This window comes from Oncorhynchus clarkii, chromosome 6, assembly GCF_045791955.1.
Source record: "Oncorhynchus clarkii lewisi isolate Uvic-CL-2024 chromosome 6, UVic_Ocla_1.0, whole genome shotgun sequence".
Classification (NCBI taxonomy): Eukaryota; Metazoa; Chordata; class Actinopteri; order Salmoniformes; family Salmonidae; genus Oncorhynchus; species Oncorhynchus clarkii.
The window spans coordinates 65020745-65047371 of NC_092152.1; the positions used below are offsets into that span (position 1 = coordinate 65020745).

At 41.4% G+C, this 26627-nt stretch overlaps 2 protein-coding genes and 1 pseudogene across 5 annotated transcripts in view; 2 read left to right on the top strand and 1 right to left on the bottom strand.

Moving 5' to 3' along the window:
* The window catches only part of LOC139412423 (polycystic kidney disease 1 like 2a), a 28950-nt gene extending 13849 nt beyond the window's left edge, over positions 1–15101 (top strand). The window contains exons 10-35 of the mRNA XM_071159219.1: positions 418–555; positions 668–820; positions 2879–3003; positions 3168–3288; positions 3489–3620; positions 3805–4030; positions 4158–4345; positions 4452–4682; positions 4876–4977; positions 5072–5250; positions 5368–5514; positions 5614–5813; positions 5901–6133; positions 9885–10107; positions 11143–11612; positions 11708–11804; positions 11963–12103; positions 12194–12379; positions 12509–12839; positions 12950–13083; positions 13181–13308; positions 13419–13579; positions 13697–13907; positions 14068–14169; positions 14268–14399; positions 14572–15101. Of these exons, the coding sequence (XP_071015320.1) occupies positions 418–555; positions 668–820; positions 2879–3003; positions 3168–3288; positions 3489–3620; positions 3805–4030; positions 4158–4345; positions 4452–4682; positions 4876–4977; positions 5072–5250; positions 5368–5514; positions 5614–5813; positions 5901–6133; positions 9885–10107; positions 11143–11612; positions 11708–11804; positions 11963–12103; positions 12194–12379; positions 12509–12839; positions 12950–13083; positions 13181–13308; positions 13419–13579; positions 13697–13907; positions 14068–14169; positions 14268–14399; positions 14572–14733 (4653 nt within the window). The 3' untranslated portion in view covers positions 14734–15101. The remainder of the gene's footprint in view (positions 1–417; positions 556–667; positions 821–2878; positions 3004–3167; positions 3289–3488; positions 3621–3804; positions 4031–4157; positions 4346–4451; positions 4683–4875; positions 4978–5071; positions 5251–5367; positions 5515–5613; positions 5814–5900; positions 6134–9884; positions 10108–11142; positions 11613–11707; positions 11805–11962; positions 12104–12193; positions 12380–12508; positions 12840–12949; positions 13084–13180; positions 13309–13418; positions 13580–13696; positions 13908–14067; positions 14170–14267; positions 14400–14571) is intronic.
* A 154-nt stretch (positions 15102–15255) lies between these two features.
* LOC139412424 (26S proteasome non-ATPase regulatory subunit 7-like) lies at positions 15256–20099 on the bottom strand (annotated as a pseudogene).
* A 1584-nt stretch (positions 20100–21683) lies between these two features.
* Positions 21684–26627, top strand: part of LOC139411448 (nuclear factor of activated T-cells 5-like) — a 51906-nt gene continuing 46962 nt past the window's right edge. The window contains exon 1 of one of the 4 annotated variants that reach the window (XM_071157833.1): positions 21684–22026. In XM_071157833.1, coding sequence (XP_071013934.1) covers positions 21954–22026 — 73 coding nt within the window. In that variant the 5' untranslated portion in view covers positions 21684–21953. The remainder of the gene's footprint in view (positions 22027–26627) is intronic. The other 3 variants (XM_071157834.1, XR_011634603.1, XM_071157842.1) reach the window with 3 other exon arrangements.

Genomic DNA, 26627 nt, shown 5'->3' on the forward strand with positions numbered 1-26627 from the left:
TAGAAAATATAGTCTACTGATGGTGCCTTGAATACCGGTTTCTTTCATTTAATGTTCATGTTATGGGGATATTTATATAAAGGAAATTTGTCTTTTGTGTCTGTTGAAAATTAAAGATTACTGACAGAGCCATAAGAAAATATTGCTTTATTTATCTGATCATATTGTAATATATTTGTTAGGTTTTCAGTAGGTTCAATTAGGTTCACTAGACTATATGCGTCATTTAAACATTTTTCAATGAACATTCGAACAGTCCGGCCCTCGTCTTGTAGCTGATTTTTTTATTTGGCCCTCCGTCCATTTGACTTTGACACCCCTGCTTTAGATGGATGTTTGTGATGGATGTTTGTGATGGATGTTTGTGATGGATGTCTTTAGATGGATGTTTGTGAGGTGTTCTGATTGATGTTCCAGCTGCGAGAACAGATGCTGAGCACCATGACTGCAGTGCTGAAGAATGTCCCCAACAACACTCCTCAGGAAGTGCAGCTGACGGCCAGAGCAGTGGCAGGGATCACCAAGAGGAGGGAAGAGGTCAATTCCGCTGCTCAGGTACAATTGGATATGAGAGCAAGGCAACATAATCTTTTCCAAACATGTATTGCTGAAAGAGAGCAGAGATTTAGTTCCCAATGGTCTATGTTATGCTGTGGATCTTTTCCAGCTAGAAGCTAGCTCCCTGGTGGCAGACCTCAGCTCTTCCCTCCTCTATATGAATGTCAGTGAGCATGGTGGACAAGAGATGGTGCAGGCAGCTACACCAATTGTAGAGGCAGCCAGCAATATCCTGGGAGTCTCTTCAAATGCAAGCACACAGGTGATATACAGTTGAAGGCGGAAGTTTACATACACTTAGGTTGGAGTCATTAAAACTTGTTTTTCAACCACTCTACAAATTTCTTGTTAACAAACTATAGTTTTGGCAAGTCAACCAGAGATCCACTGGCTCTTTCACACTGTACATTTGTCATGAATAAATTGCAGAAACAAAGAGCACCACATATTGGTCATTAGTCTCTGTTCCTAGTTCGGTTAGGACATCTACTTTGTGCATGACACAAGTAATGTTTCCAGAGGCAAAAGAAACGCACACCTATTTAGATGAGGTGCTGGCTAGCGGAGTGGAACACTTAAATAAATTAAGGAGAGCCGCACACTCTAGGAGCTCAGATGCAAAAATATTTATGTACAACGTTTCGACAGACAAGCGGTCTTCATCAGGGTATTAGCTATAAACTATACAAACTATAGTTTTGGCAAGTCGGTTAGGACATCTACTTTGTGCATGACACAAGTAATGTTTCCAACAATTGTTTACAGACTGATAGATTCACTGTATCACAATTCCAGTGGGTCAGAAGTTCACATACACTAAGTTGACTGTGCCTTTAAACAGCTTGGAAAATTCCAGAAAATGATGTCATGGCTTTAGAAGCTTCTGATAGGTTAGTTGACATCATTTGAGTCAATTGGAGGTGTACCTGTGGATGTATTTCAAGGCATACCTTCAAACTCAGTGCCTCTTTGCTTGACATCATGGGAAAATCAAAAGAAATCAGCCAAGACCTCAGAAAAAGAAATGTAGACCTCCACAAGTCTGGTTCATCCTTGGGAGCAATTTCCAAACACCAGAAGGTACCACATTCATCTGTACAAACAATAGTACGCAAGTATAAACACCATGGGACCACGCAGCCGTCATACCACTCAGGAAGGAGACGCATTCTGTCTCCTAGAGATGAACGTACTATGGTGCTAAAAGTGCAAATCAATCCCAGAACAACAGCAAAGGACCTTGTGAAGATGCTGGAGGAAACAGGTACAAAAGTATCTATATCCACAGTAAAACAAGTCCTATATCAACATAACCTGAAAGGCCACTCAGCAAGGAAGAAGCCACTGCTCCAAAACCGCCATAAAAAAGCCAGACTACGGTTTGCAACTGTACATGGGGACAAAGGTCGTACTTTCTGGAGAAATGTCCTCTGGTCTGATGAAACAAAAATATAACTTTTTGGCCATAACGACTATCATTATGTTTGGAGGGAAAAGGGGGAGGCTTGCAAGCCGAAGAACACCATCCCAACCGTGAAGCACGGGGGTGGCTGCATCATGGTGTGGGGGTGCTTTGCTGCAGGAGAGACTGGTGCACTTCACAAAATAGATGGCATCATGAGGTAGGAAAATGATGTGGATATATTAAAGCAACATCTCAAGACATCAGTCAGGAAGTTAAAGCTTGGTCGCAAATGGGTCTTCCAAATGGACAATGACCCCAAGCATACTTCCAAAGTTGTGGCAAAAAAGGACAACAAAGTCAAGGTATTGGAATGGCCATCACAAAGCCCTGACCTCAATCCTATAGAAAATTTGTGGGCAGAACTGAAAAATCGAGTGCGAGCAAGGAGGCCTACAAACCTGATTCAGTTACACCAGCTCTGTCAGGAGTAATGGGTCAAAATTCACCCAACTTATTGTGGGAAGCTTGTGGAAGGCTACCCAAAACGTTTGACCCAAGTTAAACAATTTAAAGGCAATGCCACCAAATACTAATTGAGTGTATGTAAACTTCTGACCCACTGGGAATGTGATTAAAGAAATAAAAGTTGAAATAAATCATTGTCTCTACTATTATTCTGACATTTCACATTCTTAAAATAAAGTGGTGATCCTAACTGACCTGAAACAGGGAATTTTTACTAGGATTAAATGTCAGGAATTGTGAAAAACTGAGTTTAAATGTATTTGCCTAAGGTGTATGTAAACTTCCGACTTCAACTGTATATAGCTTCACTGAGTTCCCTGATGACAGCTTTGAATTATGGTTACTTTTCAGCCCTTTTCAGGACTACTGCATTATGTTTGTCTTTCACAGAGAAAGGTCTCAAAGACTCTCCTGAACAGTATGGACAATGTGCAGAGTGCACTGTTAAATGGTAAAAAGGTTGGTCAGGAGCCTGCCATTATCAAGAGCCCTGAGATCAGTGTGTATGCTAACAGGTAAGAGACAGAGCGTTGGAGTGGAAACATTACTATAAGAAATGCAAGGCCTGTCACATAAATGTAACTTGAAATATTTACAATACAATATCTCAAATACAAAATGCTCCTGTTAAGTTGCCTCAATTTTGAGTTACAGTATATTATACACTCTCTTCTCTTAGGATGTCTCCAAATAGCATTCAGATGCAGTCTATAAACATCCCAGATAGCTCCTCTGCAAGCTTTTCCTTCCCTCCCCTGGGTGCTGATGTCCTTTCTCCAGAGGAACCAGTGGATGTGCGAGTAAGTGTGAATGTCTGCGAGTAAATGTGTGGAGGTTAGTGATCACAGAAGTGAATACGGCAGTGAAAGTGTTTTTTTTTGTGTCAAGCATTAGGGAGGTTTTCATTTGGTTAATTGTTCATGTAATAATTGTCTATTAGTATATTGTGGACGGTTTTAACCCTCCATTCTCTTGTCTTATAATTTCCTTATTTTTACAGATGCTGAGTTTTGAGAAGAACCCTTATTCTTGGAGTGAGGGGGGTAACATCAGTGGTGCCATGGGGTCTGTGACACTCACCAGACAGGATGGATCAGCCATCCCTGTGGACAACCTGTCTGAAGAAATTGAGGTCAGAACGCTGCAAACGTGTACCAATTTTAGTGGGGCTTTTCTCTTGAGAGCCCTTGATGTCCAAGAAGTACAGTATATCTTCTAAGATAATGTCCAAGACATATACTTTAAAGACTATATGATCAAGTAGACAGAATTATGATTACAGTTGTATATATTACAACATCTTCTATGATTCTCAGATCCTCTTGCCGAGACTTGAAGGCGGGCAGGTAAACAGCACAATCCTTGAACTGGGAAACTACAGCACACTGATGATTGACGTCCCTTCACCAGACATAACACTGGTGCTAAAGATGGAGCCCTCAGAGGACATACCATTTGTACTGTTGCTGGGGTATAAAGACTACCCAAAGGACAAGCAATATGTAGCCAAGACGCAGATGCCTCATCAAGGCAATTCACAAGGTGATCAACCTCCTGAACTGACTTCTTGTAAATGGCAGACATAGAACTATTGTGAAGCATAATGAACTAACAACACTGAGTGTTTAGAAAGATAAATGTGTTTGTGTTGTGTTTATTTTGGGTACAGAGAGATACACCTGGGTCCTGGGTCCCAATGATTTGACAGGAAAAGTTGGGGTGCATTACCTTGTGGTGAGGCCCATTGTAGAAGCAGGGGTTAAATCTGTCAATGCCACTGTGACTGTCACTTCCATTGCTGCCCAGTGCAAGTATTGGAATGAAACCTTATCCTCCTGGAGTGAAGATGGCTGCAGGGTGAGTTCAACAAGTACGACACAACACCTTATAATAAAATATTGGCACATCACTGAAACCAGGCACTGCCAATATCAAATGCATAAACTGACTGTGTTCTCCTTAGGTTGGTCCTTTAACCACGTCATTAGTCACTCAGTGCTTATGTAACCATTTGACCTTCTTCGGGAGCTCTTTCTTCATCATGCCCAACCTTGTGGATGTGTCCCGTACCGCTGAGCTCTTTGCCACCTTCTCAGACAACCCTGTGGTGGTGTGCTTTGTTGGTGCCATCTTCATTGCTTATCTCTTGGTGGTCGTGTGGGCACGCAGGAAGGACATCAAGGACATAGCCAAGGTCTGCCTTGAACAATCGCTGCCGCCATTTTCTATACAATTTTTGTCCAGACTATACAGACACCTTGAGAACATGCTACTCTGGTGATCCAATCAGCAGATTTCCAGTGCTTAGATTTACCAGTTTGAGAATGCATCATCCTGTTGGTTTGCTGTTGATGCATAGTTTCATCTTCAAGTGTTACTTCTTGTAGGTGAAGGTAACATTGTTGGAAGATAATGACCCCTTGGCTGAATACCGTTACATGCTGAATATCAGCACTGGGCATCGGCGTGGTGCTTCCACCTCCTCTCAGGTCAGTACCAACAGTTTCCACTGCTGCAGGACATCATATTCTGTTCTCTGATAAAACCACACTCAGTCACCCTGACCCTGTGTTGCTGCTGCAGGTTACTGTGACTCTGCTGGGCACGGAGGGAGAGAGTGAGCCACACCACCTCGCTGACCCTGACAAGCCTGTGTTTGAGAGGGGTGCAGTGGATACGTTCCTGTTGACCACACCCTTCTCTCTGGGGGAGCTGCAGAGCATCAGGCTGTGGCACGACAACTCAGGGGGGCACCCTGCCTGGTAGGAGAGTGGACGGGGAGGATGTCTCACAGTAGTAGAGGGACAGATGGATTTTACGTTAATTAAAGCTGACGTTTGAAATTGTAAATGTAGTTGACAATAGCGGTTTTCATGCAGGTATATAAACAAAGTGACGGTGCAGGATCTAGAAACTGGACAGAAGTGGCACTTCCTGTGTAACTCATGGCTGGCCATAGATATGGGCGACTGCATCCTTGATAAAGTCTTCCCTGTTGCCTCTGACATAGATTTGAAGAAATTCAGGTGAGGTAAAGCATGGATGCACCTTGGTATGGCAATATATATATCCCAGGACAATTGTCCATCATGTAACTAAATATTCTTACATTGCATATTCTGCAGTAATCTGTTCTTCATGAAAACGGCAAAGGATTTCCGTGATGGCCACATCTGGTTTTCTGTGATCAGCCGGCCTCCAACGAGCACCTTCACATGTGTCCAGCGAGTCTCCTGCTGTTTCTCTCTGCTGCTGTGTACCATGCTGACCAGCATCATGTTCTGGGGCATCCCTACCGACCCCTCTGAGCAGACCATGGACCTGGGTATGGATGCCTGCACAGTATTGGTGCTGTATGGAAATAACAACATGTTTTCAGAACATTAACATTTTCTCTCTCTCTCTCCTGTAGGTCATATTGAGTTCACCTGGCAGCAGGTGATGATCGGAGTTCAGAGTTCAATCATAATGTTTCCAATTAATCTCCTCATTGTGAGTATCTTCAGAAACACCCGCCCCCGAGAGACGAAGCCTGGGAAGCCCAAGGCAGAGGTGTCCAAGCAGGGGAAGACTGGCAGAGTGACTCCTTCACAGCCTCCGTCCCCACAGAGGGAGAGAGAACTCACACCAGACACTGTCATAAAGGTAAAAGAAGTAAACAATTTTAACGTATTCTAAAGTATTCTTTTTCCTTTTCCATATATTTTGTTACATTACAGCCTTATTCTAAAATGGACTAAATAAATACAAATCCTCATCATACCCCATAATGACAGAGTGAAATCCGTTTTTTTCCTCAAATTTATTAAAAATTTAAAAAACAGACCTTATTTACATAAGTATTCAGACCCTTTGCTATGAGACTCAAAATTGAGCTCAGGTGCATCCTGTTTCCATTGATCATCCTTGAGATGTTTCTACAACTTGATTGGAGTCCACCTGTGGTAAATTCAATTGATTTGACATGATTTGGAAAGGCACACACCTGTCTATATAAGGTCCCACAGTTGACAGTGCATCTCAGAGCAAAAACCAAGCCATGAGGTCAAAGGAATTGTCTTAAAGCTCCGAGACAGGATCGTGTCGAGGGACAGATCTGGGGAAGGGTTCCAAAACATTTCTGCAGCATTGAAGGTCCCCAAGAACACAGTGTCCTCCATCATTTTAAATGGAAGAAGTGTGGAACCACTAGGACTCTTCTTAGAGCTGTCCGGTCCTGGTCTGATGAAACCAAGATTGAACTCTTTGGCCTGAATGCCAAGCACCTGGCACCATCCCTACGGTGAAGCATGGTGGTGGCAGCATCATGCTGTGGGGATGTTTTCAGAGGCAGGGACTGGGAGACTAGTCAGGATTGAGGGAAAGATGAATGGAGCAAAGAACAGAGTGATGAAAACCTGCTCCAGAGCGCACAGGGCCTCAGACTGGGGTGAAGGTTCACCTTCCAACAGGACAACTACCCTAAGCACACAGCCAAGACAACGCAAGAGTGGCTTTGGGACAAGTCTCTGAATGTCCTTGAGTGGCCCAGCCAGAGACCAGACTTGAAACCCGACCTGAAAATAGCTGTGAGGTGACGCTCTCCATCCAACCTGACAGAACTTGTGAGGATCTGCAGAGAAGAATGGGTGAAACTCCACAAATACAAGGGTGCCAAGCTTATAGTGCCATACCCAAGAAGATGCTAGGCTGTAATCGCTTCCAAAGGTGCTTCAACAAAGTACTAAGTAAAGGATCTGAATACTTTTATGAATGTAATATTTAAGTTTTTTTTATTTGAAATAAATGAGCAAATAAACCGTTTTGGCTTTGTCATTATGGGGTAGTGTGTGTAGATTCATGAGGGGGGAAAAAACTATTTAATACATTTTAGAATAAATCCAATCAAATTGTATTAGTCACATGCGCCCAATACAACAGGTAGACCTTACAGTAAAATGCTTACTTCCGAGCCCCTAACCAACAATGCAGTTTAAAAAAAATATGGATAAGAATAAGAAATAAAAGTAACAAGTAATTAAAGAGCAGCAGCAAAATAACAATAGCTAGACTATATACAGGCGGGTACTGGTACAGAGTCAATATGCGGGGGCACCGGTTAGTTGAGGTAATATGTACATGTACAGTGCCTTGCAAAAATATTCATCCCCTTTGGTGTTTTTTTCTATTTTGTTGCATTACGACCTGTAATTTAAATCAATTTTTATTTGGATTTCATGTAATGGATATATACAAAATAGTGCAAATGAAAAAAATTACTTGTTTCAAAAAAAAATTAAACGGAAAAGTGGTGAATGCAAATGTATTCACCCCCTTCGCTATGAAGCCCCTAAATAAGATGTGGTGCAACCAATTACCTTCAGAAGTCATAACATAATTAGTTATATAAAGTCCACCTGTGTGGAATCTAAGTGTCACATGATCTGTCCCACAATCTCGTATATATACACCTGTTCTGAAAGACCCCAAAGTCTGCAACACCACTAAGCAAGGGGCACCACCAAGCGGCATCGTGAAGACCAAGGAGCTCTCCAAACAGGTCAGGGACAAAGTTGTGGAGAAGTACAGATCAGGATTGGGTTATGAAAAAATATCAGAAACTTTGAACATCCCACAAAGCACCATTTAAATCCATTATTAAAAAATGGAAAGAATATGGCACCACAACAAACCTGCCAAAATAGGGCATTAATCAGAGAGGCAACAAAGTGACCAAGGATAACCCTGAAGGAGCTGCAAAGCTCCACAGCAGAGATTGGAGAATCTGTCCATAGGACCACTTTAAGCCGTACACTCCTCAGCGCTGGGCTTTACGGAAGAGTGGCCAGAAAAAAAGCCATTGCTTAAAGAAAAAAATAAGCAAACACGTTTGGTGTTTCCAAAACATATGGAAGAAGGTACTCTGGTCTGATGAGACAAACATTTGAGCTTTTTGGCCATCGAGGAAAACCCTATGTCTGGCGCAAACCCAACACCTCTCATCACCCTGAGAAACCATCCCCACAGTGAAGCAGCATGGGGACTGTGGGGATGTTTTTCATCGTCAGGGACTGGCAAACTAGTCAGAATTGAAGGAATGATGGATGGTGCTAAATACAGGGAAATTCTTGAGGGAAACCTGTTTCAGTCTTCCAGAGATTTGAGACTGGGATGGAGGTTCACCTTCCAGCAGGATAACCTTCCAGCACCTTCCAGCTAAAACAACACTCGAGTGGTTTAATGGGACTCGAGTGGTTTAATTCAACTCAGTTTTTCACAATTCCTGACATTTAATCAGAGTAAAAATTAATGTCTTAGGTCAGTTAGGATCACCACTTTATTTTAAGAATGTGAAATGTCAGAATAATAGTAGAGTGATTTATTTCAGATTTTATTTATTTCATCACATTCTCAGTGGGTCAGAAGTTTACATACACTCAATTAGTATTTGGTAGCATTGTCTTTAAATTGTTTAACTTGGGTCAAACATTTTGGGTAGCCTTCCACAAGCTTCCCACAATAAGTTGGGTGAATTTTGTCCCATTCCTCCTGACAGAGCTGGTGTAACTGAGTCAGGTTTGTAGGCCTCCTTGCTCGCACACGCTTTTTCAGTTCTGCCCACAAATGTTCTATAGGAGTGAGGTCAGGGCTTTGTGATGGCCACTCCAATACCTTGACTTTGTCGTCATAAAATTTTGCCACAACTTTGGAAGTATGCTTGTGGTCATTGTCCATTTGGAAGAACCATTTGCGACCAAACTTTAACTTCCTGACATGTCTTGAGATGTTGCTTTAATATATGCACATAATTGTCCACCCTCATGATGCCATCTATTTTGTGAAGTGCACCAGTCCCTCCTGCAGCAAAGCACCCCCACAACATGATGTTGCCACCCCGTGCTTCACGGTTGGGATGGTGTTCTTCGGCTTGCAAAACTCACAGGTGAACGTGGTACCTTCAGGCATTTGGAAATTGCTCCGATGTATGAACCAGACTTGTGGAGGTCTACAATTGTTTTCTGAGGTCTTGGCTGATTTCTTTAATTTTCTCATGTCAAGCAAAGAGGCACTGAAGGTAGGCCTTGAAATACATCCACAGGTACACCTCCAATTGATTGAAATTATGTCAATTAGCTTATCAGAAGCTTCTAAAGCCATGACATCATTTTCCGGAATTTTCCAAGCCGTTTGAAGGCACAGTCAATTTAGTGTATGTAAACTTCTGACCCACTGGAATTGTGATACAGTGAATTGTTGGAAAAAAATACTTGTGACAAAGTAGATGTCCTAACCGACTTGACAAAACTATAGTTTGTTAACAAGAAATGTGTGGAGTGGTTGAAAAACCAGTTTTAATGACTCCAACCTAAATGTATGAGAACTTCCGACTTCAACTGTAAATACGTTATTCTCTCAGGACATAAAAAAGATTGCTCAGTCACTCTCCAAGGCTATGAAGAGCCCCATTCCACACCTGGAGTTCGAGATGAAGCCTGGACAACAAACTGATATCAACTCTCTGCTCTCTCTGGTGGAGGACATCATCCGGCAGCAGAACCGAGCCAGTGGAGAGTTCTACACTGATGCCTCCAAGAAAGAGGGATCACTCATCCTCTCACTAGGGGTAGCCAATCTGCAAGGTACAGCCCGGGGGGGGGGGGGGGGGGGGGGGGGGGGGGTTCTGCATTGCACTGCTGGTTAATCTGATGTTCTGGCAGCTTGTCCAGAGATGCAATATTTACAGTATTTAGTGGCCACAGTTTAATCATTGCTGTCAGTCAGCAAAAGTATAATCATATGATATTTGGCTCAAACTCAGAAATTATAACCAGATTAAAAACAGCTAGGATCCAGAACCCTGTGTCACCTCTCACCTTACAAGAAACCAAAAGTTGACAACCAGGATACTGCCTCTGGCAATTAAAGTAAGCAGGTTAAATGCAATAATTGAAGAGCAGCTAGGGGCGATTTAGGGCAGGTTGAGAATTAACTGTATTTTACATTTACATTTTGATTTACATGATAATTTAAGAGTAACTGTGTTTGATAAAATGCAACAACTGAAACCAGAAATTAGATATGAAGAGAAACTGGAATGCTTATTTAGAAAATAAACTCAATATTATGAACTCAACCCCTATTGAAAAGCCATTCCGGTGTGTCTTTGGCAGTACCCATAACATGATGCTGCCACCACAATAGTTGAAAATACAGAGGATCAACAGCATTGCATTCACTCCACATTATTGACCTGTATGAAAAAGTGAAAAGAAGGAACCCTGCGTAAAAAAAATCCACTCCAAATCTGTTTGCAACAAGGCTGTTAAGTAATACTGCAAGACAATACGGCAAATGAATGTACTTTTAAAAATGACAGGTTTGGGTCAAATACATCACACAGTGAAGCCCTTTGTAATTTCAAGTATTGTGGTGGCAGCATCGTGTTATGGGTATGCTTGTCACCAGCAGGGACTGGGGAGTTTCTCAGGATCAAAATAAATATGAAAGGAACAGTTGAATTTTAACTGGGGAGTTTGTATGCGCACATATATATATAATTATTTTCTTTGCTACTGCAGATACAGTGCTCCTACAAGCCCATATGGGCTGGGCATTTTGAAAATGCAAGACACTTTAATAATGAAATAAATCAAATCAAGAATGGCTGTTTTCAGAGACCAGCCTGTGTGGGAGCCCTGAGAAGACTGGGGATGGGAGACAGAAAAGGAGCAACAACAGCCAATATCTGTACAGGCAGCTACGCCATGTAGAGAAGGAGCTGAGCCTACTGGGACCTTCTCGCTTCCCCAACCCAGACAGCTACTGCCGGGCAGTGCAGCAGGTCCAAGGCATGAGGGGTCTGCTAGAGTCCCACCTCTCCTCTTCCAGCCTGGGAGGGGACCAGCTGTCTCAAAGCCCCAGCCCAGCAGAGAGCAGTGAGGGAGACAGCAGTAGTAAGAAGCAGGGTGGGCTGCCCTGGTGGTTTGTGTTTATTGGCTGGATTCTGGTGTTAGCCACCAGTGGAGTATCAGGATACTTCACCATGATGTATGGGTTGACCTATGGGAAGGACCGCTCTATAAGCTGGCTCATCTCCATGGTCGTGTCTTTCTTTGAGAGCCTCTTTATCACTCAGCCGCTGAAGGTGAGACCTACAGTACAATACATACTGTACAATGTCAAATGCCGTGCAGCATGTATCTGAAATCTGGGTATTACTTTGTGGATTTCCTATCACAGGTGCTTGGTTTTGCAGCCTTCTTTGCTCTCGTTCTGAAGAAAGTTGATCAGGAGGACTATGGGGATGCAAAGTTTGAGGGGGAGCTCCGAAACCCAGGTGCTTTATCTTCAAGCTAATTTTCCATATCTCAGGCATAACAACATATCAATTCTGCTTTCCCAAATCATTGTTATGAATATTGTGTTTACTTGTATACGAGATAGCTAAGACTATATACAGCTTGTTTTCAACTTTTACAACCATCTTGTCCACAGATGACCCTGATGCGGTGCGGGCTGTCAGGAGGGATAGCACATGCAGCTTCTACCAGCCCCCTCCTCCAACAGACATCGAGAGGATGAGGAGCAACATGATCAAGGAGCAGAAGGTCTTTGCCCTCATCAAAGAGATTCTCAGTAAGAGGAACCGCTTTTTCATTCACCACACTGTCATTCACCGCACTTATTGGTTAACATACATGTTTAAGGCCTATGATTCTGTTGCAGCCTACATGGGGTTCATGTGGATGTTGCTCCTGGTGGCATATGGCCAGCGGGACCCTAATGCTTACTTCCTGACTCAGCACATTCGGCAGAGTTTCAGCCAAGGGATCTCAGACAGCATGAGTCACAAAGATGTGTTCAACTGGGCAAATACCTCTCTTCTCAGCAACCTCTTCGGAGAGTACCCAGGTAGGATTCTCTAAAGAGGATGTTTATTTCAGAGAGAACATTCATTTCTAGAAAGTTAAAGAGAAAATGTATAGCTGAAAGCGTGCTAGCGTTTGATCTTTTGGTAATTTTTTGCATGCTGTGTTATAGGTTTCATCACTGATGGGAACTCCAAACTGGTTGGTAATGCCCGACTTCGCCAGGTGAGGGTGCAGAAGAACTCCTGCCGCATCGCCCACTCCATGCGCCAAGCTGTACCTGACTGCCATGCTCCATACTCATGGGAGGTGGAGGACATGGGCTCCTATGGGCCAGGCTGGAACCGCTCTGCGAGCGAAAACGCCTCAAAGACCCTCCACAGTCCCTGGCAGTACCAAACCCAGGCCAGACTCAGAGCCCAACCCACCTGGGGCAGTGTGGTCCTCTACAGGGGAGGGGGGTTTGTGGTGGACCTAGGCCCAGAGTCACAGAATGCTAGCAGGTAAATTAACATTTACAGTACTTAATGTTTAAAAATGATCAGAATTATCAAACCATCTTTGTGGTATAGAAAGATGTTATTTTATTCATCAATGTATTCTGTCTCTGCAGTACCCTTCAATATCTGTTTGACAACACCTGGCTTGATATGTTCACCCGAGCAGTTTTTGTAGAGTTCACTGTGTACAATGCCAATGTCAACCTCTTCTGCACTGTCACACTCATGCTGGAGACCACAGCTGTAGGTGAGACAGTTTTTATATCACTCCATGAATACAGCACAAAGTAAGTATTTAAAGGCGTCCGAAGCTCAGATTGTCAGCACCTGTCTTATTCTCTCAGGAGCGTTCCAGTTTCGCAGTGAGCTGCAGAGTGTCCGACTATACCAGTCCACCGGTGGACTCCATATCTTTGTCATGGCATCTGAGGTCATCTATTTCCTCTTTATCCTCTACTATATGTATGTTCAGGTAAGCCTTAATTTAAATACCTTTCTTATGTGTATAGAGTATAACATCTGCGAAACAGTGCAATTTTTCTGGAACTCCTCCTCTGTCTAACTCTTCTCATCTCCTCACAGGGAAAGCTGATGAAGCTGCAGAAGTGGGCTTACTTCAAGACAAAGTGGAACCTGCTGGAGCTTGCCATCATCCTCCTGAGCTGGAGCGCACTGTCTGTCTTCATTAAGAGGACCCTGTTAGGGAACCGGGACATGGAGTACTACCACAACCATAAAGACCAGTGAGTTCACACTGGGTTGGGGTATCACGGGTTTCTGCTTTAGTTTCGCCGGTCTGCTACCCCTATTGTTGATCAGTTGCTCCTGTGTGATGTTCAACTTCTCCGCTCTCTATCCAGGTTTGCCAGTTTCCATGAGACAGCCACAGCAGATGCAGTGCTGGGGTATCTGATCGCATTCCTGGTGCTACTGGCTACAGTCAAACTGTGGCATCTGCTGAGGCTCAACCCCAAGCTACACATGATCACAGCCACACTGCAACGGGCCTGGACTGACATATCAGGCTTCCTCGTGGTCATCACCATTATGTTCCTGGCCTATTCTATCGCTGTAAGCGTCTTTATGAAACACCTAACCTAGAAGTCCATTGTACAGTCATTCTTCAACTTCAGCCTCATTCTCTTCTTATGTGATGTTGTGCTTGTGTATGATGGGTGTTCCCTCGACTTTCTGCGTGAGTTTCTAAACTGTGATCATTCTCTGTCTGCAGTCTTATCTAATGTATGGCTGGAAGCTGTACTCATATAGGACTCTCCTGGATGCTGCTCTGACCATGGTCAGCTTACAACTGGGCATCTTCAACTATGACGAGGTTAGTAAAGTAGGACAGCTCTACTAGACTCCCGATTACTGCTGTAGTCATGATGGTAGCTTTGTGATTAAATTCTGTAACTTCTCCTTCTAATCCAGGTTCTTGATTACAACCCGGTGCTTGGTGCGTTCCTCATCGGCTCCTGCATTATATTCATGACCTTTGTGGTTTTAAACCTGTTCATTTCTGTCATCCTGGTGGCGTTCACTCAAGAGCAAATACATCACAAGGTACTACGCATCAATCGTACACTATGTAAAATTAACCTTGTTCTGGTCATATTAGGTCGTATTTGAATATCAAAATATAGAATAGAATCAACAGGGACTAATACCTTAATATATTTTGACTGAGGCAGTCACTTGACTATCAATTCTGAGCTGTCTGTTCACTATTCCACAGCCCTCAGAGGAGGAGGAGATAGTGGATCTGATGCTGATGAAGCTCTGCAGTTTGTTTGGAATCAAAATGAAGAAGGAGGAGAAAGAAGACAGTGACAGCCCCAAGGAGAATGGCATGACTGCCTCAGCAACTAACAAAGGATTCTCCACTATATCCTCATAGATGTTACTTCTAAGTACTGGTGTATCACTCTGTATGTATTCATAGTGAGCTGTCATTTTCATTTCTGTTGCTTTCTAGGAGCGGTGATGCTTTTGTTGACTTGTTGCCTCTAGCTGTTTAATTATCTAACATATCACGCATAAATGAGGCTATTTGTGCCGTTTTGTGATCTAATGCAAAGCTTTAAAAAGAAGTTAGAGGAAATAACAGCTCCTTCTGTTACCTCACTCTGTCAGGAATACACATATGTATGGTTACTATGGTAACATGTTAGGAGACAACAATGAGGAGAGAAGGATACAAAGATAATTCCAATGTTGTTGTACTTGTAATGTTTGTTGTGAAATTAATAAAAATGGCTGAAACATTAACCAAATGAGCTGCATAAGAATAAAAAACAATAAGACTTATGTGGAGTAGATAACCAAATAGCCAATTCCCTTCACTCTTTGAATCCATTAAAAAAAGATAGTGTCTGACAGGTGGGGAGAACGAAGAAAAAAAAGCCAGTCCGTAGTCCGAAATGAGCGTTGCTTCATTTCTTGTCCTTCTTATCTTTCTTAGTGTCTCCCTTCTCTTTTTCCTTGTCCTCTTTCTTCTCTTTCTTGCTGTCATCTTTTTCCTGGCCTTCCTTCTTCTCTGCATCTCGGTTGGTGATCTTGTTGTTGATGAGGTTGTGAAGAGCAACCACGGAGCGGATGAGTGAAGCCAGGTACACCACCAGCATCTGGTCATTGGTCTTGAGGTAAAATGCCTTGATGAACTCTTGAAGGTTGACGTCAGGCAGCAGGTTGAAGACATCCTGCAGCTGGTAGATGATCTGGTGGCTGATGGGCAGCTTACCTGCGGCAACTTTGTCCAAATACCCTTTGATATCCACTAACTTGCAGTTGAGGCCCTTTAGGCCATGCACCTGGTTGGTGATGCGTTGAGACAGGATGCCAACTGTTGTGTCCTTGATGTCTCTGGATAGAGATACAAATCATTTTATTTTAGAAACTTGCATGTTTTAAGTTACCCTGTTTCCCTTTTTGGTGGCAAAACTGGCCTTACATTTTTATGGTATGAATCAGACTTGGGTTCAAATACTAGATCAACATTTTCAGTTACTTTCACATACATTTAAAGTACAGTCCAGGCAAAAGTTTGGACACACCTACTAATTCAAGGGTTTTTCTTTATTTGTACTATTTTCTACATTGTAGAATAATAGTAAAGACATCAAAACAATGAAATCACACATGAAATCAAGTAGTAACTTATATTTTGATTTGTTTAAAAATATATATATATATTTAAGATTCTTCAAAGTAGCCTTGATGACAACGTTGCACACTCATCGCATTCTCTCAACCAGCTTCACCTGGAATGCTTTTCCAATAGTCTTGAAGGAGTTCCCACATATGCTGAGCACTTGTCGGCTGTTTTTCCTTAACTCTGCGGTCCAACTCAAGTCGGGTGATTGTGGAGGCCAGGTCATCTGATGCAGTACTCCATTACTCTCCTTCTTGGTCAAATAGCCCTTACACAGCCTGGAGGTGTGTTTGGGGTCATTGTCCTATTGAAAAACAAATGATAGTCCCACTAAGCGCAAACAAGATGGGATGGCGTATTGCTGCAGAATGCTGTGGAAGCCATGCTGGTTAAGTGTGCCTTGAATTCTAAATAAATCACTGACCGTGTCACCAGCAAAGCACCCCCACACTATCACACCTCCTTCTCCATGCTTCACTTGAGAACCACACATGCGGAGATCATCCGTTCACCTACTCTGCATCTCACAAAGACACGGCGGTTGGAACCAAAAATCTTACATTTCGACTCATCAGACCAAAGGACATATTTCCACCAGTCTAAATGTTATTTTCTCGTGTTTCTTGGCCCAAGCAAGTCTCATCTTATTGGTGTCTTTTATTAGTGGTTTCTTTACAGAAATTCAAACATGAAGGCCTAATTTACGCAGTCTCCTCTTAACAGTTGATGTTGAGATGTGTCTGTTACTTGAACTCTGTGAAGCATTTATTTGGGCTGCAAAGGCTGGTAACTCTAATGAACTTATCCTCTGCAGTAGAATTAACTCTGGGTCTTACTTTCCTGTGGTGGTCCTCATGAGAGCCCGTTTCATCATTGCGCTCAATGTTTTTTTTGACTGAACTTGAAGAAACGTTCTTGAAATTGTTTGCATTGACTGACCTACATGTCTTAAAGTAATAATGCGGTTGTTTCTCTTTGCTTATTTGAGCTGTTCTTGACATGATATGGACTTGGTCTTTTACCAATTAGGGCTATCTTCTGTATACCACCCCTACCTTTTCACAACACAACTGATAGCCTCAAAACACATTAAGAAAATAAATTCCACAAATTAGGTGACTGGTACTATATGTATTCAGAAACATTTTACTTGGAAAGTAGTTGAATATTTTAGTGTACACTGAACAAAAATATAACCGCAACATGTAAAGTGTTGCTCCCATGTTTCATGAGCTGATGTCAACATTGTGAACAGAGTGCCCTACGGTGGTGGTGGGGTTATGGTATGGGCAGGCATAAACTACAGACAATGAACACAATTGCATTTTATCGATGGCAATTTCAATGCAAAGAGATACCGTGTCGAGATCCTTAGGCCCACTGTCGTGCCATTAATCCACCGCCATCATGTTTCAGCATGATAATACACGGCCACATGTTTCAAGGATCTGTACACAATCCTGGAAGCAGAAAATGTCCCAGTTCTTCCATGGCCTGCATACTCACCAGACATGTCACCCATTGAGCCTGTTTGGGATGCTCTGGATCAACATGTACAACAGCATGTTCCAGTTCCCGCCAATAACCAGCAAATTCGCTGGAGGAATGGAAAAACATTCTACAGGCCACAATCAACAGCCTGATAAACACTATGCAAAGGAGATGTGTCACTCTGCATGAGGCAAATGGTGGTCACACCAGATACTGACTGGCGTTCTGATCCATGCCCCTATTTTTTATTTAAAAAATGTAAGGTATCTGTGGCCAACAGATGCATATCTGCATTCCTAGTCATGTGAAATCCATAGATAGGCCCTAATAAATGTATTTAAATTGACTGATTTCCTTATATGAACTTTAACTCAGTAAAGTCTTTGAAATTGCTGTATGTTGCATTTATATTTTTGTCCAGTATTTTTAGAAATACACTTGGAAAGCATTGAAAACACTCAAATACACACCCATGCACTTAACCCAGATATTTGAAAATAGTATTTGAAAATGGTTTCAAAATGACTTTTTAAAAATATTTGTATTTTATTTTTACAAATAAACATTCAAATACTCAAATAAAATTACTTGTTTTGGGCTGTGTATTTGAAAATACTCAGAGAATAAAAGTATTTTAAATACCAGATAATCAAATATACATGTATTTGAACCCAGGTCTGGTATGAAAAAAATATGAGCAATAATACAAGAACAGTAATTTACATATTGAACTTCAAGACCAATGACAAGAACAAACACATTGACCACATGCATGGGCCCAGTCTTACCGGAGTAAATGCTCCACGCCCACTTCCTCTGCTTCTTCAGCACCAATCTCACTGGTGACATGTTCAAAGGTCTTGGATGTGGGAGTGCCATCCTAAAAACAAAAGGAATGTTACAACCATTAGACCGTCTCAAGCAAATGTGCAGGTTTTCCTCAACATTAAAGCTCAAAAGGCATCTGTTGCTCCACAACCCTTAACTTAGATTTGTACAGTGACATTCTTTCTAATCCTACAATTTTTTGAGTTCACTAAGTGGTTGATGTAAGACTGACATGCAGCATAACCCTTTGTTGCAGAGGTAATAGAGAATTGTAGTTCCACTATTACATTTATTCAATAATTCCACTGATAAAAACATACATCATGCACTTCCTCCACAGATATGTAGTTCCTCCGTTGGTAGACACAGATCTTTCGGTTTCACGTCAATGATGACTAAAACCTATAAACGACCCCAAAAAATCGAATTAAAATCTTTGTACCATAGTATGTTTACTCATATCAGTGACATCAGTAGTAAAAAGTAATTACTAAGTTTAAAAAATTACATAAATGCATATGTTGTACTTATACTTACAGAATTGGTACAATATTGCTTCACGAGTTCATTGATGGCAATGTCATTATGTGTAGTTTGGGTCCTGTGTGATACCAACCAACTATTCTTTCTCTTGCTGAAACACAATGGGAATACATGTTTAATCTCCAAATCACATAAACAAGTAAATCCTAGTGTTGTTAAAATGCATACGAATTTACAAAGAACTCATCTTACCATTGACTTTCTTGAACATGTTGTACATGTTCTCCAAATAGTCATGGTCCAGGAACCACACAGAATCATCCTTGTCATCCTCGTCAAATGGCACTGGAAGAGGGGGGGGGGGGGGGGGGGGGGAGAAATCAGCCAGATCAACAAGAAACCAGAGTGTAATCAAAGAATGGACCGTGGTTGTAGAAATTGGTAACGTTAGGAAACTCACCTGCAAAGCTGTTGGACACATCAAGAACCTTCTTATGCCATGAGCAGAGCAGTACACCCACAACCCTCTTCTGACTTCCAACTTTACCGATTCTGATCAAATACAGCATGAGAGTAGGCTGTTAGCTACAGACACAGAGTTTCTGAACTGTCTTTGCTACAGGCATGTGACAGCATTATCCCTGACAAGGATGGAGCTAACGCGTTATAAGCTGGTTAACGTTAGCTAGCTACTATAGCTAGTAAAGTGCATAAAACGATGCACTAACCGTAGAGGAAACCTGCCATTTGTGTAATATGACAACTTGTGTATTTACCTTGCTTCTAGCTATACTGGATAGCATTAGGTGAACCCTTGCCTTCTGAGGTGAATCAGCTAGTTAGCTAACGTTAGCTTGCTTGCTCTACGTTAATTTACTGTCGCTAGCTAATCGCTAACGTTAGTTAGCTAGCTAGCTAAACTTTACTGTTATTTGGGAAACAACAATAAGTCCACATTTTTTAACAATCATCAACAACTGTCTAGCTCATTCGAATCATTTACCTGTTAAAATGATCCACCACACTCAGGAGCACCAAGGGATGGACAATCACTTTTTAATTTCATGCATTTTGCATTCATATCTTAATTTGACATGATTTTTTTTTACCCAAATGAGTTGAGAATATACTTAGTGTAGATTCATTGCGAAGTTCATGTTCAATTTTTTTTTAGTATGGATTCCTCCATGGGTTGGGCTGTCCCTGCTTTTAACACTAGAGGGCTGTAAACGCATAAATAATAACTCTTACCCACGTCCCTTCCTGGCACAGTTTGATTCTAGCATGAAAGTGCTTTTAAATTTAGACATTTTACCTATTTTCAATGTTGCTCATGATGGCAATACAGACAGGGATCTTGGTGGACAAATCAATCAATAAATTGTATCCTAATTTATTTCCCATCGTTTATAGCTGTAGCTCTTAGAGTTGGTGCTTCACTTTACCCTGGGTGTGTTATCTAACGGTACATACTATTTCGAATTTTGGTTGTGTGGTATTTTCTACAAAGGTTGATGAGGCTTCTTGTGATTGAGGAGATAGGGTAGTGCCTTTATACACTAATAATGAGCAGTTTATAAACGACTTATAACCCTCGTTATAAATCCTTAGGTTGTTGGGTTGCTACAAGCTGGGCAGGGAGCTATTTTATCGCAGGCCTACTGTCTATTTTACTTCAAATGTAGCCTACCGGTAAAACATTTTTCATGATTAACCGTTTCTTGTGTCCACCATAGGAGGCATATGAAGATGTTACCACTGAACAGAAAGTATTTGGAAGGGTGGTCAGAGAGGCCTGATGATCATCAAAATCAGGGGGTAAATAAAGGCAAGGACAGGGTCATAAACACTAACGACTAAGGTTGTTTGAAGTTTATTTTTCAGTGTTCCTTTCTTTTTATAGAAAGAGTAATGAATGAACTTGTGAATTTGAAACAACTGATGAAACATTAACTCAATGCACTGAGAAAGTGATGATCAAATACACATTTAGACCATGGCATGTGAATGGCTATTTTAGGAGGCACGTGGTGAGTGCAGTGGTGAGATTAGGTCTCTGCATTGTTCGGAATGGGCCGTAAGTAAGCATTTAACTGTAAAATCTACACCTATTGTACTCGGCGCATGCAACCAATAACATTTGATTTGATGTCCAATGGTGTTGGGATTTGATCTGGCAGAAGTCAGGATAGAGTACTTTAAAACCTGCAAACTTTCTAAAGGGTACATATGACATGAATAACGAAAAAGTCTCACATACCTCACAAGATCTACAGTATGGTGCAGTACACCCATTGTTACAGTCATGCCCCAATCAACAAATTGGTTTCTGCAATTACCTTGCTGCTGCGTTAACTTTGCTCTTGGCCATTGTTAGGATTTATAAGCATATCATTATTCATTCCACTCAAGAAGCCCATTGTGTTTTATATATATATATATATATATATATATATATATATATATATATATATATATATATATATATTAAGTCTGTATATCTATTTAAACTTTTGAAAGTTATAGGAGTTGCAGTGCCACAGTCTTTGTTAACTAATTTAATATCACATATGACATAACACGTCAGAAGTGGCCAATGTGATGAGTGGATGCACCTGCATGATTTATAGCCACTATGCCCGAAAGAAAGAAAAGCTGTGACCAATCTCATCATGACCATTTGCTTGTGCATTATCCTAGAACTACATTACAATTAGGGGGAGATCACCAAATGCAAGAATGAAAATTATTCGATTTACTTTTCCCTTATTTGTGTATGTTTAGTGCTTTTACACGTTCAATTATGCAAATGTCACACTAGTTGTAGGCCTACAATCATGTGACAGATTATTGTCCAGTGGCTACTGTTTTATCTTTGCTGACGGGTTTGCGTCATGGGTGGGCGGGGCTGTACAGAAAATAGACGAACTGAACATATTTGACAAATACTAATGTAAAGGAGGCAGAAAGAAGCGTGTTACACAGGCTAATAACGACTGGTTCAAGATATACATAGCCTATATGTCAAATAGCGTTTTGTTTGGTATCAGTATATTTATTTCCCATTAATTCGGTGTCAGAGAAATATTTATTTCTAGTTTGCTAGCTCAACGACGGTCATATCTGAGGGGGTCCGATTTCCCCTCCTCTTCAGATGCATTACGATGCCCTCTGATTTTATATCCCTACTCAGCGCGGATCTCGACTTGAATTCCCCCAAATCCCTATATTCCAAAGGTAATACATCTATTTTATGTTAAGCAGAGACTGTCCTATTTTCTTGTTTGTGTTGTTTTGGTTCTGTTCGTTGATATACGCTGTTGTTATTCTCGTACATGTGTGTTGAGAGCGCTGCCCTGTTTTTTTTACTGCACTGGTCGGCGTGAACGCCAGCGCACCAAGTCGCTTTGGCATTGCATCTCAACCGTGGCTATATAGCTGCTGCCGCGTTCAGAACAACTGGGAAATCGGAAATATCCGACTTACAATGCATTTAAGTAAACTGGGAACTCGGGGGAAAAAAGAGCTCCGGCTGGGAAAAATCGGTTTGAACGGTCATCCAATATGGAATTCCAAGTTGGAAATCGGAAACGCATCTTCCTAGCGCGCCGACTTTTCCAACCTGAAGATCACTGACGTCATGATTAGACCTCGTTTTTTCCAAGTTCCCAGTTGTCTTGAAAGCACCATCAAGTTATCTGTTTTGTATGAGAGCCATGTGTAGATTATATAAGAAAACAGAAAGTTGCCTCTTAATTATAGGCTAGTCTTATGAATGTAAGACATTTTAAGATTTTGATACCATTCAATGTACCTTTATATGATATACAGACTGGTATCTGATAATGGACCAAAATCTGCTTACCTTGATGCAATGTCAACATGTTACTCTTGTTCGTCACAAGTCAACTAGGCTATTTATTCAGCTGGTAAATGATTACACTAACTATTTAATTTTTATGTTCCATGTAATTATGGTAATTACACTATTTGTTTTTATGGTCCCATACCCTACACACATTTTAGGTGATGTCATGAGTGTGAGAGGATAAAGGCTGCCTCATTGATGTCACAACACAACAATAGTTAATTCCTGATACCCTATGTTGAAAGCATATTCATGCATTCAGTGGAAGTGTTTACCAACACTGCCATGCATTCAGTGGAAGTGTTTACCAACACTATGCCAGCAGTAATTGCAATATTTAATGTTTAAACAAACACTCATCACTCAGATGGTGATTTAAAAAAAGAGGCAGATACTAGAGTACAATATAGGCCTAGGCCCTATTTTTATGGTGTAGTTGTAGGTCTAAATATATTATATTCACCATGGCCTAGTCCCACTGAACAACAACCAAGGGGGAGTGCACTGGTTGTCTGAACAGTTTTCATATATTTTGGCAATATGACTCAATACAGCACTTCAACAACATATCTATAAGCCCTTTGACGAACAATGGTATTAATGTCCAATGTCGCAGTAAAAGTTCATTGTGAAACAAACAGCCCATGGACTTAGGCTAGCCTATGTCTCTTTTTTTTACTCCCTCAAATCCCCTACAAAGTGGAAAATGCAGTCTTTATTAAAATCAGAACTTCTTTTGTAACCCATTCCTGAAAACATGTTTTTAATTTCCTGAGTATACTGCAGAGATATATATTCTGTTTGTAAATATACACACGTCTTTGGTTCCTAATACAGGACCCCAGTAATCTCTGTGCAATTTAGTCTTAGAGAAATTCAACTTTTATCCTGGTATCTTTTATCAAACCCCTAATTACCATACATTTACCAGCATTTTCATGCAGTAAGTCCCGAGGGTGCGTGTGAATATTCAACTTCAATCGCACTGTTAGGCAAGTAGGGACTCTGCGGGTGTAGTGTTGCACCTGAGTCTTGAGTTCCTTAGCATTTTAGAGGACTCTTCAGTCTTCATTGCCTACTTTCAAAGACAGATACTGTATAACTTAAGCTGCATGTTCCCTCAATTGAGAAAGGAGAAAAACAGTGTGTATGTTTTTCTGATGTCTTTGGTATGTTTGTGGTTTGCTGACGGTATCCATAAGACTTTGACTGTGGTTTTCAACTGAATTCACAATCATCTGGGTAACCTGAAGTATAAAGGGCTGTATTGACTTTCTGTTAGGTGCTGAAGTAGAGAAGTGGGTGTGTCTGACCGTGCTGTGCATTGCTGTTAATCCTCTACCTGGCTGGCTGCTGGCAGTGACCACACAGAGGCTGCATGCCCAGAGTAATCTCTGTACAAAGGATCAGATTGTATCTGTGGCTCAGATTCGCTGAGAGTAGCCTAAATATCATAGGCCCAGCAGTGTTGGAGAGGTGGCAGACTGAATCCCAGAGGGGGTCAAAGAGCCACCCTTAATTTGTGTGGTTTAAAGCCATCGGAGTGAAGAAAATACTTAATCATCCTCTTGACTAATGTCAGGGAGTTGCTCATAAATGGGTCAACTTGAGTTGGCCTGATTTGAGGCTGTATTGGACTGCCCCATGTCAGAATATGCAAATGATTTGGCTAGGCCTAGTTTCTTCACTGAAAGTCTGCTTCTTGAGGAGCTAAAGATGGATATCATTACAGTAGGCTCACATGGCTATCTATTTTTTCTGTCACTACTTTTTTAAGGGTGGAATTAGTGACCGGGCATGTATGATTCTCTACACTAACAGGCCCCTTACATAATCGTAATCCAAAAGATGTTGTGCGGGCTTAGAGGACGTTTATCCACTTTTATCCACTTTTGTAATAAAGTAGAGTAGAGTAGAGATTTGAGGAAGAGAGAGCATCCTCAAAAAAAATGTATTTAACTAGGCAAGTCAGTTAAGAACAAATTCTTATTTACAATGACGGCCTACCAGGGAACAGTGGGTTAACTGCCTTGTTCAGGGGCAGAACAACAGATTTTTACCATGTCAGCTCGGGGATTCGATCCAGCAACCTTTCGGTTACTGGCCCAACGCCCGGTCACTCTTGTTCTTAACCACTAGGCTACCTGCCGATACCTTCCCATAGACTTCCAGTCATTGAGCCAACGACTATCCTTTTAAAAGCACGTCTTGGCAGAAATATATATATTTTTTGCAGTGAAATTAATATAGGGGAGACACTGGGATGATAAAGCAGATGTTGCTGTCAGCCGAGGCATGGTGATAATCATTACATAGACAGGACAGAGTGCAATGAACATCCACCGTTCTGTTGACTCTCTTAACCTGATTTTTAGGCTATAAGTGGTAGTTTATTAAATAAATTGTCAAACACCTAAATACTTGTACGTAGGTTACATCTATTACAATGTAATGTGGCTGGTATAAAACTGTACAGGGACTACACTCACATTAACACACACTGCCAACCATGTGTATGTGACCAATAAAATTTGATTTGATTTGGGTAAGGATTTTCATCCTTGTGTATTTTAGAGTATTATTTTCATGTTAAAGGATAGAAATATATGTGAATTGAAACATGCAAAGTGTGAATGCAAAGTTTGCCTGCAGCTGAAGTTGAATCCAAAGCATGAAACATTCACAGCTTACATGGAATTTGGAGCAGACAGCTGTTTCCCTCATGGCTGCGTGAGGTTGTGTCGTCATACTGTACTTTTCTTTGCTGTCATTTATGGATCATATTGTGGTGTCCCCCTCTGGCTCAGAGAGAGTTCCGGGGCCTCTGGGAGCTCTCTAATGAGGCAGTGAATCTCACTACACTGCAAACACGGCTGTGGAGATGGAGCCAAGCATATGGCCATGTCTCTGCTGTCCTGAAAACATGGCAGAATGCCCTAGAGGTGAAACACTTCTATTTCTAGCACATCTCTCCTATTACATCTGTTTTTAGTCAGAATTCACATAGTCTATATGTAGATGTAGGGGCAGTGAGGGCTTAGGTTGCATTTAGTACATCTCAGTTGGGTTTTGTAATGTGATCCAGGTACAGTACCATAGACGTAAGAATATTTGAAACTATAGGGTAAGGGCATACTTTGCTTGTCTTAGGGCTGGCAATTGCCACAAACCTTACAATATGATATCACAATACTTAGTTCTGATACGATAGAATCTTGATCATCTCCATACATATGTGTTGGGTTTTTATATTCCAAACATATTGCTCACTATATGTCTGCTGCAGAGAGAAGAGAGCATGATAACATTTTGTTTTGATCAGTCATGATAATAAAAGCTGAAAACATGTTGGCTCAATATTTTTCTAAAGAAGATTGAGGATATAGGATGAAAAATACTGGAGGTTTGGCACAGGTACAGCCACTAGTGCTAGCAAATGCTACCTAGCAAAACAAATGTTTTGCAATTTTCTTTACCTCCATCACTAGAGTGCCTTGTCAAGTTGTAGAATTGTGACCATTTTGCAATGTGACAGGCATTTTAGGAGAAGGTGTAACTACCATTAGAAGTCAAATGGAATTGGTAGATTACAAGGCACGATATTTGAAATGGCCAGCCACACAATGAAACCTTTACTCCTGAACACTTACTTCACTGTTAAGTTAACTGGTTGTCCCAATTTACAAACCCTGTGGTTTTGGTAAGCTTAAGAGCTCAGGCCTAGGGAGACTGGTCCCTGTGTTAATGACTGTATTTCACAGTGATGCTTTCCATCAGTATTGGTGTCTTTGTCCTACCCTGGACCACAGATCTCCCTTTGGCAGAGGCCCTATTTATCTCTACTAAACTGGCCCACCCGAGCCCATAGGGTCAATCATTAACCATCACAAGGGAGCGGCTGTTTTGTGTGTAAACCTGTGCTTGCGCTCAATTAATATTGACTCTGCTATGTTAAACAAACTTGGCGGCA